This window comes from Magallana gigas, chromosome 10 (assembly GCF_963853765.1).
Source record: "Magallana gigas chromosome 10, xbMagGiga1.1, whole genome shotgun sequence".
NCBI lineage: Eukaryota > Metazoa > Mollusca > Bivalvia > Ostreida > Ostreidae > Magallana > Magallana gigas.
Genome location: NC_088862.1, coordinates 11,774,393 through 11,791,390, shown reverse-complemented (window position 1 = coordinate 11,791,390; position 16,998 = coordinate 11,774,393). Strand labels below are relative to the sequence as shown.

Below are 16,998 nucleotides of genomic sequence, written 5' to 3'. Positions count from 1 at the left end.
AAGGTTTTTAAAGATTACTCTATAAATTCCTATGTTAAACTTCGACCCCTCATTGTGGCCCCACCCTACCCCCGGGAGTCATGTTTTTAACAACTGTGAATCTACACTACCTTAGGATGCTTCCACACAAGTTTCAGCTTTCCTGTCTGATAAGTTTCGGAGAAGAAGATTTTTAAAGATTCAATCACTAAATTCCTATATAAAACGTCGACCCCCCCCCCCCCCCCCATTTTGGCCCAATTTTACCTCGGGGTTATGATTTTCACAACTTTGGATCTACACTATCTGAGGATGTTTCCACCTACGTTTCAGCTTTCCTGGCTTAATGGTTTTTGAGATGAAGATTTTTGAAAATTTCTCAATACTTTTCTTTAATTTCTAATTATCTCCCCTTGAAAAACGGTGTGGCCCTTAATTTTCACAACTTTGAATTCCCTATGCCTAAGGATGATTTGTGCCAAGTTTGGTTGTAATTGGCCCAGTAGTTCTTGAGAAGATGTTGAAAATGTGAAAAGTTTACGGACAGACGGACGGACGGACGGACGACAGATGTGGTAAAAAAAGCTCACTTGAGCTTTCAGCTCAGGTGAGCTAAAAACCAAACAGTACCCAAATACATGTATTAACTCAGGTAAAAAACCAAAAGTTAAAAATACCATTATTATACTGAATTTCAAAAGTAACTAGAAAACTGACCAGTCAGGAAGGGCCCCGCTATGACAATTAATATAGAGAAGTGTAAAAAACTTTGAATTCCATCCTCTTTATTTTAACAATGGTGAAAAATAAATGCCCGGCATAAGATATAAAGAACTGCAATATATAGGATCTCATGATTTGTAGTTGGATATGATTTTCATCCAACAATGATTAAAGTGTTTTTTTCTTGAGCCTTAGTGAGGGGATAAAACACACAAGTTGGATAAAAATCATATTATACTACAAATCATATGAGATTGTATTTATCCCATGTTTTATACACCACAATCAATGTTTACACTGTTTATAAAACTCCACATTTTTTTACTTCATTATGCCTACGCAAATCCCATTGTAAAGTCACAACTGTGGGATATCAAAAAAATATCCAATGAGTCATATCCACAGGATAAAGGGGGTTAACATGGAATGAAATAAAATTTGTTAAAAAAAACAAAGAATTGATACCAATGCAATGATACCTAGGCTTTGCCTCAACTTCAAGCAAACATCACTTGCAGACACATGTGTACGGTAATACATATAACAGATAAAGACAGACCTTAGATTTTCTGAAACAGGCAAGATAATTAAAGGAAGTGAACATGAAAAAAATAATTGTTGCTTAATAAATTATAAAAGCCTTTTGAAACTTAAAAATGAGGTCTGTTACCTATTTGTTTATTTCTATCAAGAGATTTTATCAATTTAACACTCTCAGTGAAAGGTTTATGGAGGTAATCCATTATTCCCCAGCATGCATCTGTTCTCTGACGTAGATAAGCCACATTGCTGCTGGTGACTGGGTCAATGTTGGAACTAGGCCTGTGTTTATGTACAGAGTTGATAAAAGTTGAGGAGAAAAATTATGCCTTGATGTGAAGAAAAATTGTGTGTACTGTCATGAGAAGACAAGGATTTAGTACATTTCTATAAATGAACCTCAGATAACTATTTATGATTTGTACAAAAAATGAATATAGATAAATTAATTTGTGAAATATAATACCATCACATTCCAGATATTTGTACGGAGATGTATGTGGCAGTCAGTGTTTACATAAATAAAATGCTGTTTTTAGATTTCAATTTAAATAAATAAAAAATTGTAATTCCATTTTCCATGTGGGGTTTCTTACCGTTACTTTTTATTTAAATGCCCTGGAAATTTTTCTGATTTGTTTTTTTTTTTTACATAAGATCTTGATGATATGTACGCCGGTTCTGTTTATGCTGTCAAAAGAATAACAGGACTAAGACACTTTTTAAAAGCCAGGATGCTGTGCAATGCACCTTGTGTGCTCATTTATGTAGCACACATAATGTTCAAACTCATAAACAAGAAATTCCCGAGTGCAAGAAAAAATAGGTCACAATAACACTGATCCAAGGACATTCCATTCTAGTTACATGTCACATTAACTGCTGGTGGGAATGCATCATTATGAGATCCAAAATCTTCCTCCATAAACACTGTTTAAAATGACAACTCTTTACATTCCTTTCAAGTTTCCATTCACATTTTGATGATGGCATTTTATCCCTGTTACTACACGTGTGTAAAAATGCAATGTGTCTCACTGACGGCAGCATCAGTGCTGCCCTCTCTTAGATGCTTAGAGATAACCCAGCAGGGAGGTAATGATTTTAACAATATGGCAGCGCACATGGATTGCAAGAATTAGTTATTCTAAGTGGTATATCTTTTTACTGAGGAAAGCTCTGTCTAAACGGTTTTCAGATATCATTATACACATCAAACAGACAAATTTGAGCCCTTGATAATTTTTTCATGTTCACTTCCTTTAATCTCAGGGGATTAATCATCCTGCTCTCATCCATTTATTGAATCTAATCAGGGCTTACAGAAGGAACATTTTCAGGTACTATTCTTAAGTTTCCTTTTATACAAACATAGCAACCAAAAACAACAACAACGCCAAAACATCCATTAAAAAAGAAAAAAAGAAAAGAATCAAAAAACTGATATGTAATAAATTTATTGTAATTCATATATTTTTTTTTATTTTACAGAATATAAGTATTTGGACTAGAATGAAATATATTCTTTATCAAATACCATCCTTTAACTGAGGGGTAAAAATATAAGGGTGCATCTCATGGAATGAGAGTTTAATTTGATTACATTTTTAAAAAAAATATGAAAATTATAAGTAACAACTGTATTTTTAAAATTTCAAGATAATTCCTGAATGTCCAAAAACTCTAAATAGTAACCTTGTATCTGCATAAAACAGGGATAACCTCATGTCTTATAAAAAAAACCTAAATTAAATGTGTATTTCAAAAAAGATTTAAACAGGTGTTTTTTAAAATGCAAGCCTTCAGTGAATGCAAATACCTTGTATCACCCAGGGTTGACCTCAACTTCAAAACAAACATCAGTTGCAGACAAAGGTGTTCATTAATCTTCATATGACAGATAGAGATAAGCCTCTAAATGTTCTGCAGCAGGCAAGATAATTAATCCCGAGGGATTAATTGTTCTGCTTTCTCATCCTTTTCTTCGAAATTAACAATAAGATTTTTTTTCAGAAATGACAGAATGGGGTTAATATCTCATTACCTGTTAAAATTAACAGCATTAAGGCAGAACAAAATAAAATAAATAATTAAAAATAAAAAATAGTTAAAAAGGATATCTTAATATATATCTTGATTTTAGAATTCAATGAAATTATCATAAATCATTGTGTACGGTATTTTAACCAAAATAAAGTATGAATATTTTATTTTAAATCCATATTTCAAAGAATGTACACAATACTAAACATCATTCAAAATTGACCTTAACTTCAAAACAAAGTTAATTTGCAGACACAGGCAGTGCATAATTAATCTCAATGTGACAGATAAAGATAAAACTTAGGATTTTCTTCCTGTGGAAGGTTAATTAATCCCAAAGGACAAAAATATTGCACAGCCTTCAAAGTATACAATGGTAACATTCTTAGCAGTTATCTCTCTTTGTCCATTCATTCTTATGCATAGTTAAGGAATCTACCCCACCACCCCAGCTCCAAACCAGAAGACATTGAGAACCAAACTTAGCATCAAAATATGCATTTCTACTGAACTACCATACCAAATTTGAACTTGATTGGGCAGCCATAAAAAAAGTTATAAGAAAAAAACAGAAAATTTGTGGAACGAAGAGTGACAGACAGAAGGACGGACAGACAGAGTGATTACTATAGGGCACCCGCAAATCCTTGCGGGCCCTAATGAAACAAAAATATTTATTAGAAATTAATTGATAAAAACACATTTATAACAATATGGTTCGTATATTTTTTGAAAACTAATTTTGGGATTAAAAAGAAAGTGCTACAGGTAAGTGGCAAAACTATTCGACACAGAGTTTTTAGTTATAAGGCTTTTCTGGTTTTAAACTTTTCAAACTTAAATTTGATTATATGTTCATTAAATCAAGATGAAAGAAAATTAAAATTATAGTATATTTTTCTTTCTTTTTTACTATCATACAACTTGGCGTGAAAACAGTAATCTATGTTTAGAATATAACAAGGACGTAATAAGGGCGTAGCAAATATCACATATTTCGCAATTCAGAATTGCTGCAGATTAATGAGTCTGTTTTAGGATTTTAAAAACAATAACAATAATGTTGATTTTTTTTTATTGTGAACTAATGATATGATATTTGGGTTTCAGAATATGCTTTTAGAATATCATTTGCCTATCAAATTACATTTTCATAAGCTTTTTAAAGCATCCATTCTATACATTGATGTTTGTGAAAAAATCACTAAAATCGGTTTTTTTCTTATTAAATGGTCATATATTAGTTTTTCTGTCAATTTATATCTTAAAGTTTATATAAAGTCTTCATAATACATAAAAATCAGAAATATTTCATGATTAGAAGCATAAAAAAATAATCAAAATATCTTCCAAATTTAAGAAAATTAGAGGAAATGCGGGCTAAGCACTATCATTTTTTAAAATAAATATTTATTCCAATTAAGTAGTATAAACTAATAGACATTTTGATATTCTACCATTTCATTGAAGAATAAAATCTTCAAATCTTAAACAAATGTCTACAGACCTACAAGGAGCTACACTTATTTTTATCATCCTTTACGTTGAGGAAAAAGGTAGTGACCTTGACCTGACCTTTATGCAAAAACAAAAAAGTTAAATTTGATTAAACTGATCGAATCAGTTGGTAATATGATCCGTTTGACTGTGTCAAAATATCATGAATTTCTTTTATAAGAAGTATGTTTGGTAACGAGAAGACTTCTACCTTAAGGTGGCTCTATACACCACTTTTTGATGACGCAGTACGCAAGAAAGTAAATCTGGAAGCATGCAATTCCGGTACTGGCTGATTTAAACTCAGGCAAATTGTGTGGGGGCCGCTCTTTTGAAAACTTTGTAAAATAGATTGAATTTCATAATTGGAAAATTCATTACGAAATAAACAATAAAATCAAGAATATTTTTTTAAATAGTGTCTTTCCCATCATCGACATATTACAGCGTAGCTCAGTGCATTTAGTGGATTCCCTACAAACATGTAGGTAATGAGTTCGAATCCCGATGAGGACGAAAAAGTTTTTAATTTTCCAAATTTTCTAAAACGTATTTTTTAGTTGAATACTGTGAAAGAAAAATCGAAACCGATGGAAGTATTTCAATAATGATATACTTTAATCCACATTAATATCGACAGATGTTTCTTACCACCTTAATGGGATGGAAGGGTGGCTTTGAATTTCTCCTAGGTTGGGTTACATAAATTCTATTAGATAATTTCCCCCTTTATTTGTTTGACTTAGTTTTGCATTAAAGCAAATATATTCACTTATATAGGCTTTTAATGAAATATGTATGTAATTATAATCCTAACATGATATTTAGGAAATTTTCTTCAACTCAGAAATGAACAGTCCACAAGATGTTTGGACCTTGGGACTTAGGAACAATAACTCTTACATGAGGAACTTTCATACCAAATAAAATTTAAAATATTTTTTGTGTTTATTTGCAATGATTTTCATCCAATTTTTTTTATGTCACATTTATTAAAACACATTTTCTTATAATATTAGGCAGCTTTTTCAGATGATTTGTGAACAAAATAAGAAAGTATGAAAAATTATATTTTGTGGAAATACTAAAAAAAAATGCAATCATAACATTTTTGAATGTTAAGAAGTGTTATATTTCTTAAGGTGTCTGAAGGAAACATCAATCATATGACAAAACAATTTCTCTCATTTTGTTCATAGTAAACTTTTAAAAAATTATTTTACAAAAACACGAAAAAACATTAACAAATTCTTTAAAAATACGTATAGTATACCTATCATCATTTTAATATTTGATAAGTATATGTTTTGAGGTCTTCTATTGAAAATTGGAATAAACTGTGGGTGTATAGAGCCACATTAATTAATTTGACATATCTGAAGATATTCTATACTATTTCTTAGATCATCTTCGGATTTTTTCTGTTTGGTTTTGGTTGTTTTCTTCGTATTTTGTTTTGTTTGTGGGGTTTTTTTCTTCCTTGTTTTCTTTGGAAGGCGAGGTGTTAAAAAGATATAGTTTTTTAATTTGCCTGTTTACAGCCAAGATTTTCCTTCAGCATATCCCAATAAAAAAAACAAAGACACAAAAAAAACAAGCACATAATTTCAATGATTTTATCTGGAAAAAAAAAAGACATACAATCCTTTCATATCTTATATAAAAATATATATTCAGAACAAGAAAACTTAAACAAAACTATTAATCCGGTTTACGAAGTTTCTTATAAATTATAATCTGTGATTATAAAGGAATAAAATATAAATTAAAATAAAGTATAACTAACCATCATCATGGTTTACATTTAACGCATGTTCAGGGAGAAAAACAAATTGAATCTTTACTTCCTGTTTTAACCTAGAATCTTGGAAAACTACACGATGACCTCATTCAACTGCTTCCTGTTTGCTCAGTCCATGCACATCTTTAATTATCAATTATTAGATTACCGATGAAGTAATCATAAATAAAAAGAAAAATCTGAAACAGAACTAAATGCACTGATGTACGAGACCAGTACATGTACATCATAATGATAAAAAAAAACCAATTAAACATGCAGAAAAAAATATCTGAAACATCTAAAAACATGACAATGAACATCATAAATAATAAAAAAAACAATATTTTCAAAATTGCTGCTCCATTATTATAGTTCAGTGCATATGCGTCTAGATAATGAATAAATGTCTAGCTCGTATGTTTTACGTAAACACTTCATAAAATTACGTACATTTTAAAACTTAACAGATCACACTGAATACATGATAATTTAACATTAAGATCATACTTGTATTCAATGCACATAGCAGAATGTGTTTTGCCAAGATGGAAAAACTTTAAATAAAAGAGGCTGGGTGGTCAACAAAATGAACAAAGTAAAAGTCAAATCTTTTATTTCCATAAATCTTAGCTTTTAATTTTGAATTTATTCCTGTATCTTAATACACCGCTCTCTTTATAAAGGAGATTAATATAGTCTAAAAATGGCCAGGACCATCAAGCCCCCTTAGCAAACAAAAAGAAACTTTATGAAGCGACTGTGCAAGGGTATTTTTTTCTCTATAAACCTCGTCCCAAAATTCAAATTATCAAAAGATTTTTGACCTAAGTAGACACGCACATTTGATGTTCAAGAACAAACTAATGTTTCTAAATTTTATTCAAAATTATAAAACCGTATACGAAGCGAACTGTATCAGAGACCGGTCTCATTTTCCCAGAAAATGGTATGGAACAGTTGTACGTTCCCATAAGGCTAAGAAAAACACACACAGTCAAAATGAAAAAGTAAGGAAAATAGACGCCTAAGAAATAAGGATCCTCCTTGTTCAGGCACAGGAAACCCGGTCTGCGACGTAGCATCCTCATCCGGTTCACGAGCCATACCTCGCCTCGTTCTCGCTTTGGGCAGTAGGTAAAGCGACAGACCCAGCATTCAAGGACGAAGTAGGACCAGCGCCATATTGGGGTCAAGTGATCACAAAGGCAGTCCCCGAAAACCATTGGTATCTTGAATCTGTTTAAGAAGCGGAAATTAATACTTTCAACGTAGGTAGAAGAACAATTCAGCGTCGTTTTAAAATCCGTATTGACATATTTACTGTATGCTATAACTATAAAGCAAAATATCAACTCTTCTTTTTGTCGATTTAATTTCACCCGCATTCCCAGCGGGCTAAAATATAGAGATCTTGTAAAAAGATAACTGTTATTCAAACTAAAAATTAATGTTACTTTTTTGTGGGTTCATGCTGGTATAAAGGGACTGCAAAGTGTCACTAGAAAAAAGATATAACCGCTTCAATCTCTTTGGGATTTTTTTTATCATTTGAGATACCGGTAAATAGTATTTAGAAAAGAAAATAATTCAAGAAAATCAAGTTGAAAAATAATCATACGGAATATAACCTGCACTTGGAATTGCTGTATGAAACATACATGAACATGTACTAAGGTTGCATGATTAAATACCAGTGATATAACATACTTAGGAAAATTAAGCCCTTTGAAAAAGATTTCGAAATGCGTTAATTTTGGGACCAAGTCAATGCACTTTGAATTTTTTTTTAAAGTGAGTCGATATCGTCGATATTAACGCACTTTGACAAATAATTGTTTCGGGTTTAGTCAAAATAATGGATACTTTTATAAATAACCATTTTTTAACTTTGTTAAGCTCAATGGGAGATATTTTAAACAAAACCCCAGATGCATTCCCAGCTAACTTGTTTTTCGATCAGAATCTTTTTTCTTTTCTCAGAAGCCTATGTAGTTTGACGATTTACAGAAAAGACAAATTGGGAGGTTTAAATTATCCAAATATAACATAAACTGCATAGCTTATCAGTTGTCTTGTCCTTTTCAATTAATGCAGCGAATTTATTTCTGATCTGGTACCATGACCTATGCGAGAAACATAATAAAGGGTTTATGTGTATTAATAATGGAGAGAAATATAATTGTAGCATATATTAACTGGGTTTAATTGAACGTAATTATAATGAATTATGTGAAAAAAGGATACGTTAGTAATGTTTATAAAAAAAAAACATATGATCTTTTAGAGAACAAAAACCCACGTCCTATGCTTATTTTAAAGTTGAAAAAAATTTAAGTTTGGCAATGTCATTTTTCTTATAATGAAGTACATGTAATTTATTTGATCTGAGTTTGGAAAAAGGTTTTATGTTGAAATCCTTACAGAATCTTGACTTCACCATCGGATAAATTATTGTATGGCCAGTTCTGTCTTTCAATATCTCTGTACTTAATTTACATCAATTTTTCTTTATCCGTTCTTAAACGTTTACTCCAAGTTGTCGATTATCATATGTTTTGGAAGGAAATGTGAGGAGTAGGGAGCCTTCTTCAAGTAATCAATTAAGTGATATATTGATAATCGACCTGCATCTTTGATTAATCCCAGCCCTCATTTCCTTTCTCAAAGACGGTTAATTAGATTCACTTGTGTTACCAAATCATCCTATTATTAACATATTGGAAATTTCAAATCCAGACTTTATGATTTATAGATATTTTTTCAAAGTGCGTTTAGTGTCTCGATAAGAAAAAATATTGATTTACCTTTATAACTTAATCCAAAATTTAACGCACATGGAAAAAGATTTCCAAAGTGCGTTGATTTTCCCCCTAATTTAACGCACTTTGAAATTCTTTTTTCAAAGTTCGTAATTTTTTTTTCAAAGATAGCGCAAATGCCCATTTGGTTTAGTCGTAAAACGCCATATAATTTTTTTTTTCAATTAAATTATTTGATAATGCTACTTACAAGTTTTCAAAAGCACAATTTCTAACAATATTCTGTTTTGAATTTTTCAACAAACGATAAGAAATAAAATACTGCCATAAGTATTGGAGGTATCGAGTCCACAACGTAAAATGCTTAGTTCTATCAGCTTTCCAAAAGCTTTGTGCTTTAAACCCTGAGCCATTTCAGTCACAAGTAGGTGCGTTGTTTAAATGCTATATGCAACTCTGGTCACGAATGCTTTGTCTTGTGTTATTTTTCTAAAACGTTCAATTGTTGGGATACGAAATGATTCCTTTTATTGTATAGTGGGTTATCCTCCAAAATTTTTGTTGATTGAAATCAATTTGTCTTCCATTATACCTTATTTAGACTATTACAAAAATATGGAGCACAAACCCTGTCCATGAAAGAAAAGGCATTGAAGTTCTAAAAAATGACACTTTTTAGAGGTTTTGATACGCATACGCCAAATTAAATCAATATATTCCAAGTATTGGACATATTTAAAAGCCACAAATCGATGTTATCTTAAATATACATTGTTTTGGATGATTTAAAAAAAAATCAGAGTTGTAAATACATGTATATTAATTTTACAGTTTTCATATCCGTCCTTTTAAAGGCATTTTAAGCGCCGTATCCACTCTACTTTGTTAATCTAATATTTCTCTCTTTAATGTAAAATGAACGATATAAACTCAGATTAACCCAGCATGTACAACTTTATGCGACATCATTTTTGATTTATTGGTGTTTTTAGAGACCTTTAATAAAATAAAAGCCTTTTGTTAGTGCATCGAATACTTACTTTCGAAATATACAAAGACAGTCCAGTTCCACAAACTGAAGAATTCTCGGTAAAATATTATCAAAACAGATGATACATTTCAGAACTCGCGTCTCCTGCAGTTTCAACATCTTATACTCATCCGCAACCCCTCTCCTGCCAAACCTGGGCAGTGGTCTACTCAAATGAAACCGGAAGTGGCAACTAACCAAGCCAACAACTGCGCACGCAGTTAGAAATTGTATATCAAAAGTGTTGTCTGTGTTGGGTGGAAGTGTAGTAGTAGTAGTAGTAGTAGTAGTCAAAGGTCGAAACCATGGAAACAGCGGAAACAAAGATCTGCCGGAATCTCCATTAGTGGAAGATGTTGAAGATGTTTTGCTACAATGTTTTGCTTTGTCACATGGGGACTTTGAATAATCTTGCAATAGAAGAAGCTGAGGCAGCTCTACAAGCAAGACCATTAGCATAGCTTCCGTCCGACCATCTAAGTAATTTAAAGGCTCCTGAAACTTGTTATCTTCGATATAGTTGGCTTTGACTTGGTAGACTATATTGCAAATTTGAGCAATGGTGAGGATTGTCCCAATGATGGTCACAACTAAATAGCGCTTCTTTATGTCTTCACAGTCACTCTAAAACGCGAAAAAAATAATAATAATTAGCAAAAATAATATATATATATATATATATATATATATATATATATATATATATATATATATATATATATATATATATATATTTTTTTTTTTTTTTTTTTTGATGAGTGATAAAGTTAATAATTTTTCATCTTTTTTAAATCTGTTGGGTTTTTTGCAGTGCATGGAACTGTAGCTGCAATATTGTTGCAATATTGTAGCACTCTCCCGATTTTTGGGAGTTGATTTTAATCAACTCTTCTATGCAGTTACTCAGACAAACCGAAAGTGAAACAGTGTTTAGACCTCAGCACAAATCATTGCTGCTGACAAGACTTGGTTCTTGCAAATAATTGATAAATTCGATGTAATGTATGCTAAAGCATTGTTTTTCAAGGAAACTTATTTATATTTTGAAAATAGTCAGATTTTAGATGGTACGAACAATTTTAATATATTTTGTAGTCGTATGTATTCCTACGCCAGAGTTCAATATAGTCTCGTTCAACTCAACGCTCGGCTGTCTCCGTAAATCCTTGCCGGAGATTCACGGTGTCAGCCGAACGTGTGGTTGAACGAGACTAGAGTTCAATAATGCTTGGGTCCATACAATTTTCAAGAAATATTTCTTTCACTGATACATAGTTTGATTAAATTAATTATATCTTTAAATATTACTTAACATTATTCGTATGGGGGTTTCTCTACATTCTTGTCGAAAAAGTCCAAAAATTCATATTATAAAAATGTGCATAATTCAAATTAGAAAAAACATGTACTTGTCATGCAAAATAACATATCATTGATTTAAAAAAAAATAAACATTGTCACAATAAACTCCGGTCAGTTCTTCAGTACTTTGATTTTTTTTTTTTTTTTTGGGGGGGGGGGAGGCCTACAACTCCATAGGATCTACGTAATGGTGCAAGTGCGGGAGTGAATGTGAATCACTCCCGCAACGATTTTGGCTCAAATGGTATATAAATGACAGTGCAAATCACATTTGCATTTCTTACCTGAACACAAACATTGTAGTTGTGTATGGCATAGATTGATCCAAAATATCAAGTATAGTCCATGGTGCTAGTTTTTTTTTCGTGTATGTCAACAACGCAAGTTGAATTTTTTCGCTAGAGTTACTTGATCGGATTTATTTTGGGGCAGCCAATGATAATTCAGGAGCAGATCTTTAACTGAATATAGGGATTCCCTTATCTTAAACATATTAAACGCGGTAAACATAAATTTTCCATTATATACCATTTTTCTTTAATGATGTGATAGAACAAGGTAAGATCGCTTATTTACACTGACATTCACGTTATCAAGCTCATATAAGCTCCAAGCGTATATCCCATAAAATTACGCGAGAACTGTCATGGCTGCTGAAAAATACGACAGGTCAACATGCTGATGTGCATTATCTGGTTTTGATTAATATACGGTTAGTTTGTTCAACCTGAATGAAAAAAAATGTTAATCTTAAGGAAGTCAAATATAAAAACCATCTTTTCAGACCGAAATCAGCCGCTTAAAAAAAATAATTTTGCACCATTACGGAGATACAATGGAATTATAGCCCTCTCCAGTAAACATCAGTATAAGAATAATAATAGAGTATAAGTATAAAAAATCGGAGAGGACTACATTATTGCAGCTACCTGGAACTGTAGATCTAAGGTAGGCAAAAAGATGTTTCATGTTTACGTGCAGGTCGTATTGCATTTCAAAATCTATAGATAAAATTTAAAGATGTTTAATTATGAATAAAACATAAAAAAATTACATATCATTTGACTATTAAAACTCTAATATTAATGTAACATTTGTTTACGTAACAAAAAAAAAGAAAATTAAAAAAAAAAAAAAAATTAGAACACCCCCCACCCCCTCCAAAATAAAATGACTTTTGAGACATTAGTTTGCTTCAGTAACTGGGGTAATAAACCTATCCTGATATATTTATTTTGTAGTAATTGATATTTATTCGATAGCTAAAGACTTAAATTTTGCGTAAAGTCAACAGCTATCAATTTTTATCACTTTATTTTATACCTTTTTCAGTATGAATCGAATTTATAATGTGCAGTCAAATGAATTCAAATGACGTATTGTTGGGGCGCAAGCTGGGTTTGCATTATTTAAAGAAATGAAAATCACATAATTATTTTTCAATATTCTAATATTTAATCGAACGATTGCTGAAATTATAGTATAAAAATGAGTAATAAGGAATCATTCTTCGAATATTATGAAGTCATAATTTGGTCGGAGCTTCATTGGATTTTAACCCGCCCCAACCAAAATTATCTCCTCATAATACTTAATTAAAGAAGAATCCCTATTCCTTAAAAAAAACTTACGACTTACATTTAATTCAGAGTACAACACCCAATCCATCGCTGTATTTGTTAGGATAAGGAGGCCACATAGAATACGTGTTACCGTGTAAATATGAACAAATCTCTTCTGTGGAAGTGCGGGCTCGGGCTCCTGAATGTCGGGAAATTCGGGTTCGGGGACGCCATGTCTTGCATGAAGACCGATGCCTTGTGATTCTATATCTCGACTGCTTGCCATTTTCTTTACTTATTGATTCCACGCGAGGTTTTTTGTTTTGTTCTCTCCTCCACTAAATAATCTATTTTGGCATTTAATTATAAGCCCTACTGTAAGTTGCAGCCTAAAAAGAAGGAAGAACATGAAATTCTTGATAATAGAAGCAGGCGTTTTTTCAGTCTGATTGGTTGATATTCGGAGACGAGACCGGTTTTATTAGTTACATATTATCTTTAAATCTTAAAGCAGAAGCATATACTTCCTCATACATGTACACGGCGCATGAAATTTTGGCCATATGATTTCACTTTGAAACTATATACATTTAAAAGGGGCTAATTAATGATAAAAATACGTATATTGACAAATTAACATGGTTTAACGTCTTCTGTTTAAAACCGGCTTAATATTTAAAATTGCCGTTTCGTCTCTCTTTTTTTTTTACTGTAAACTCAAGAAAAGTCCATAAGTCAATTTTTGATAACACATTTCTTGTCAGTGATGACTTATGAAAATCATTCTTTTGGTCTGCCATTGCAGTTAACAAATTGAGGTAAAATTAAGAACACGTTCACCCTTTTTCTTAACTAACTTTATTAAATGTTGCGAAAAAGGCTTAGTAGTTAGGTTGAAGTCAGCCGTCAATTGCAACGTTTCGTGCATTTCCGTCAAGCAGAAAAACAACTTTGAATATTATTTATCCAATACACATGTACATAGATCTTAAAGGTACATGCAATTTTCATTTTTAAAACTTGAAAAATAAATTTAGTTACAGGGCAGAGTGGCAACGCACTTTGAAAAAAAATTACGCACTTTGAAAAAAATGTTCAAAGTGCATATAAATTTGGACCACGTTAACGCACTTTAAATTTCTTTTTTCAAAGAGCGTAATGAAGGTGCATCAACATTTTTTTTCTTATCGAGACACTTAACGCACTTTGAAAAAATTTGTACAAATCACAAATTCTGGAATTGATTTTCTAATATGTTGATAGTGTGATGAATTGTTATCACTAGTGAATCTAATTTATTGTCTTTGAGAACGGAGCGGGGTGAGGATTAACCAAGGATACAGATCAATTACCAGTACATCACTTGAATGATTACAGAAAGATGGTCCTCTACCCCTCAGCCTTCCTTCCAAAACATAATAATTTAATTCTGATTCTAACGCCTCATTTGATCGGCTAAACAAATTTATATATATCGTATTACATAATTTGCCCACGTCACAATGCGACGCGCCTGCAAAACGTATTAATCCGCATGACATGACGTTTAAATTTTGTACAAATTTACATCTTTAAACTAAATAATGGGTCATTTTTCTGATTTTAGTAATAGAAAATTATCATTATTATGAATCGCGGTTTATAAAGCGAAAACTGCAAAGTCATGTTAAATCGTATAAAACAGGTAGAAATTAAATTCATTCCTTAAATGTTCTAAATATTCAGCAACTTGGAGTACACGTGTAAGAACGGAAAAAGAAATAGTTTTACGCTTTGTTGAAAATTAAGTTCACTGATATTGAAAAAAATAGTTGGACAAACAATTATTTATCTAATGGTATATTATAGAATCTGTAAGTGTTTCATTATAATTCCTCTTTTCAAATTCTAATTAAAAAATCACTTCATTATTTAAAAAAAATAAGTAACATCGACAAACCTTGAAATATTATAAACTTTAAAATAAGCATTAGAGTGTGTTTTTCTCCTTGCACTGATGTTCTAAAAGATCATATCATCTTTTAACATAACTAACGTATTCTTTTTTCACTTCATGTTTATTTATAAGCACATGCACTTGAAGCCATTAACATATGTTATACGTTGATATTCATTATCAATATATATATATATATATATATATATATATATATATATATATATATATATATATATATATATATATATATGTGTGTGTGTGTGTGTGTGTGTTTCTGGTATAGCCTCTTGTACCAGATAAGAAAGAAATGTGCTGCATACACAAAAAAGGAAAAGGTACTTGATAAGCAATGCAGTTATGTCATTTTTAGATAATTCAAAATCCCCTACTTGTTCTTTATGTAAAAAAAATGCATAAGATTATGAGGAAAGTAAAAAAATTAATCAAGAAACTGTTTATCAAGTTAGCTGGGAATGCATCTGAGTTCTTTTTTTAAATATCTCCCATTGAGCTTAAACGGTTAAAAAATTGTTATATATAAAAGAACCAATTACTTTGACCAAACCCTGAACAATTATTTGACAAAATGCGTTAATATCGACGGTATCAACGCACTTTGAAAAACAATTCAAAGTGCGTTGACTTTGTCTCAAAATTAACGTACTTTTATTTTTTTTTCAAAGTGAGTATTTATTCAAAGTGAGTTCTTACAATGCATTTGCATCTTTTCTTCCCAAACAATAATTTATTGTATAAAAAAATATCAATTATTTCGACCAAACCCTGAACAAATATTTTTACAAAGTGCGTTAGTACCGACGATATCAACGCACTCGAAAATTTTTTTTTTTCAAAGTGCGCTGACTTTGCCCCAAAATTAACGCACATTGAAATTTTTTTTTCAAAGTGCGTTATTTTTTAAAGTGCGTTGTAACAGGGCAGTGGATAATTTTGTTAAAATTTGATATAAGTTTTATCAAATTTAATGACATGCACATACCTCTAAAAAACAGTAATTCATGAATTTTATACTACATTGGCAAGATAATTTAGATCTAAAATTCACGTCTGAATGAGAGAATAAAAACGGTCCCACTACGATAGACAATTCATGGCCGATTTTGGAAGTGGTTAGGTCATGCACTAAGAAGATATATAGTCTAGGTTAAACATAAGAACTGCTTTAATCCATAAGGGCTTAGTTAAGGAAGGAAAAAGCACTCTAGTTTAGGAAGAACAATGAACACGTAAGGGATAACCAATTGAATCAAGAGAGCTTTCTTTTTTTAGGGGGGGGGGGGGGATATGGGGTGGAACTACAGAAACCCCAGAAGTTGTGATTGCTGTCGACACTAAAGGCGACTCTTAAGAAGAAAAAACATTGTTCGTCAACATTATAAACTCTACGTTCTTACAAACACTTTGTACATGTACTTACATGTACATGTAGTATTTAAATTAATAGTTCCAGTGAAATTTTAAAAAAAATAAGAACTTTTAGCTTTTCTGGGTATACCTTATAACTACAAATATCCTTTAATGCCCTAAAACCTTGCAAATAAACCGCGGCTTATATTAACTACTGGTAAGAAAGTGGGGACTTATTTACAAAACCGTCTTATTTTCAAATCCCGACTCATTATCAATGCAAAAATCCCGTTAACGATGAAATCATAATCACGGCTTATTATCAAAACTATATTAATTGTAATTAATCAATTGTGAACTATTTGACTGTTCTAAAAATAGTATATTCAGGTAGACACCTGTAAGAGTAAATT

At 31.3% G+C, this 16,998-nt stretch overlaps 1 protein-coding gene across 1 annotated transcript; it reads right to left on the bottom strand.

The window, feature by feature from the left end:
* Positions 1-6,384: 6,384 nt before the first annotated feature.
* LOC105336424 (uncharacterized) lies at positions 6,385-13,712 on the bottom strand. The gene is made up of 3 exons (XM_011440731.4): positions 13,355-13,712; positions 10,365-10,978; positions 6,385-7,801 (listed from the first exon to the last, which is right to left on the bottom strand). The coding sequence occupies exons 1-3, from the start codon at positions 13,562-13,564 to the stop codon at positions 7,435-7,437; spliced, it is 1,191 nt and encodes a 396-aa protein (XP_011439033.3). The 5' UTR covers positions 13,565-13,712; the 3' UTR covers positions 6,385-7,434.
* Positions 13,713-16,998: the final 3,286 nt, after the last annotated feature.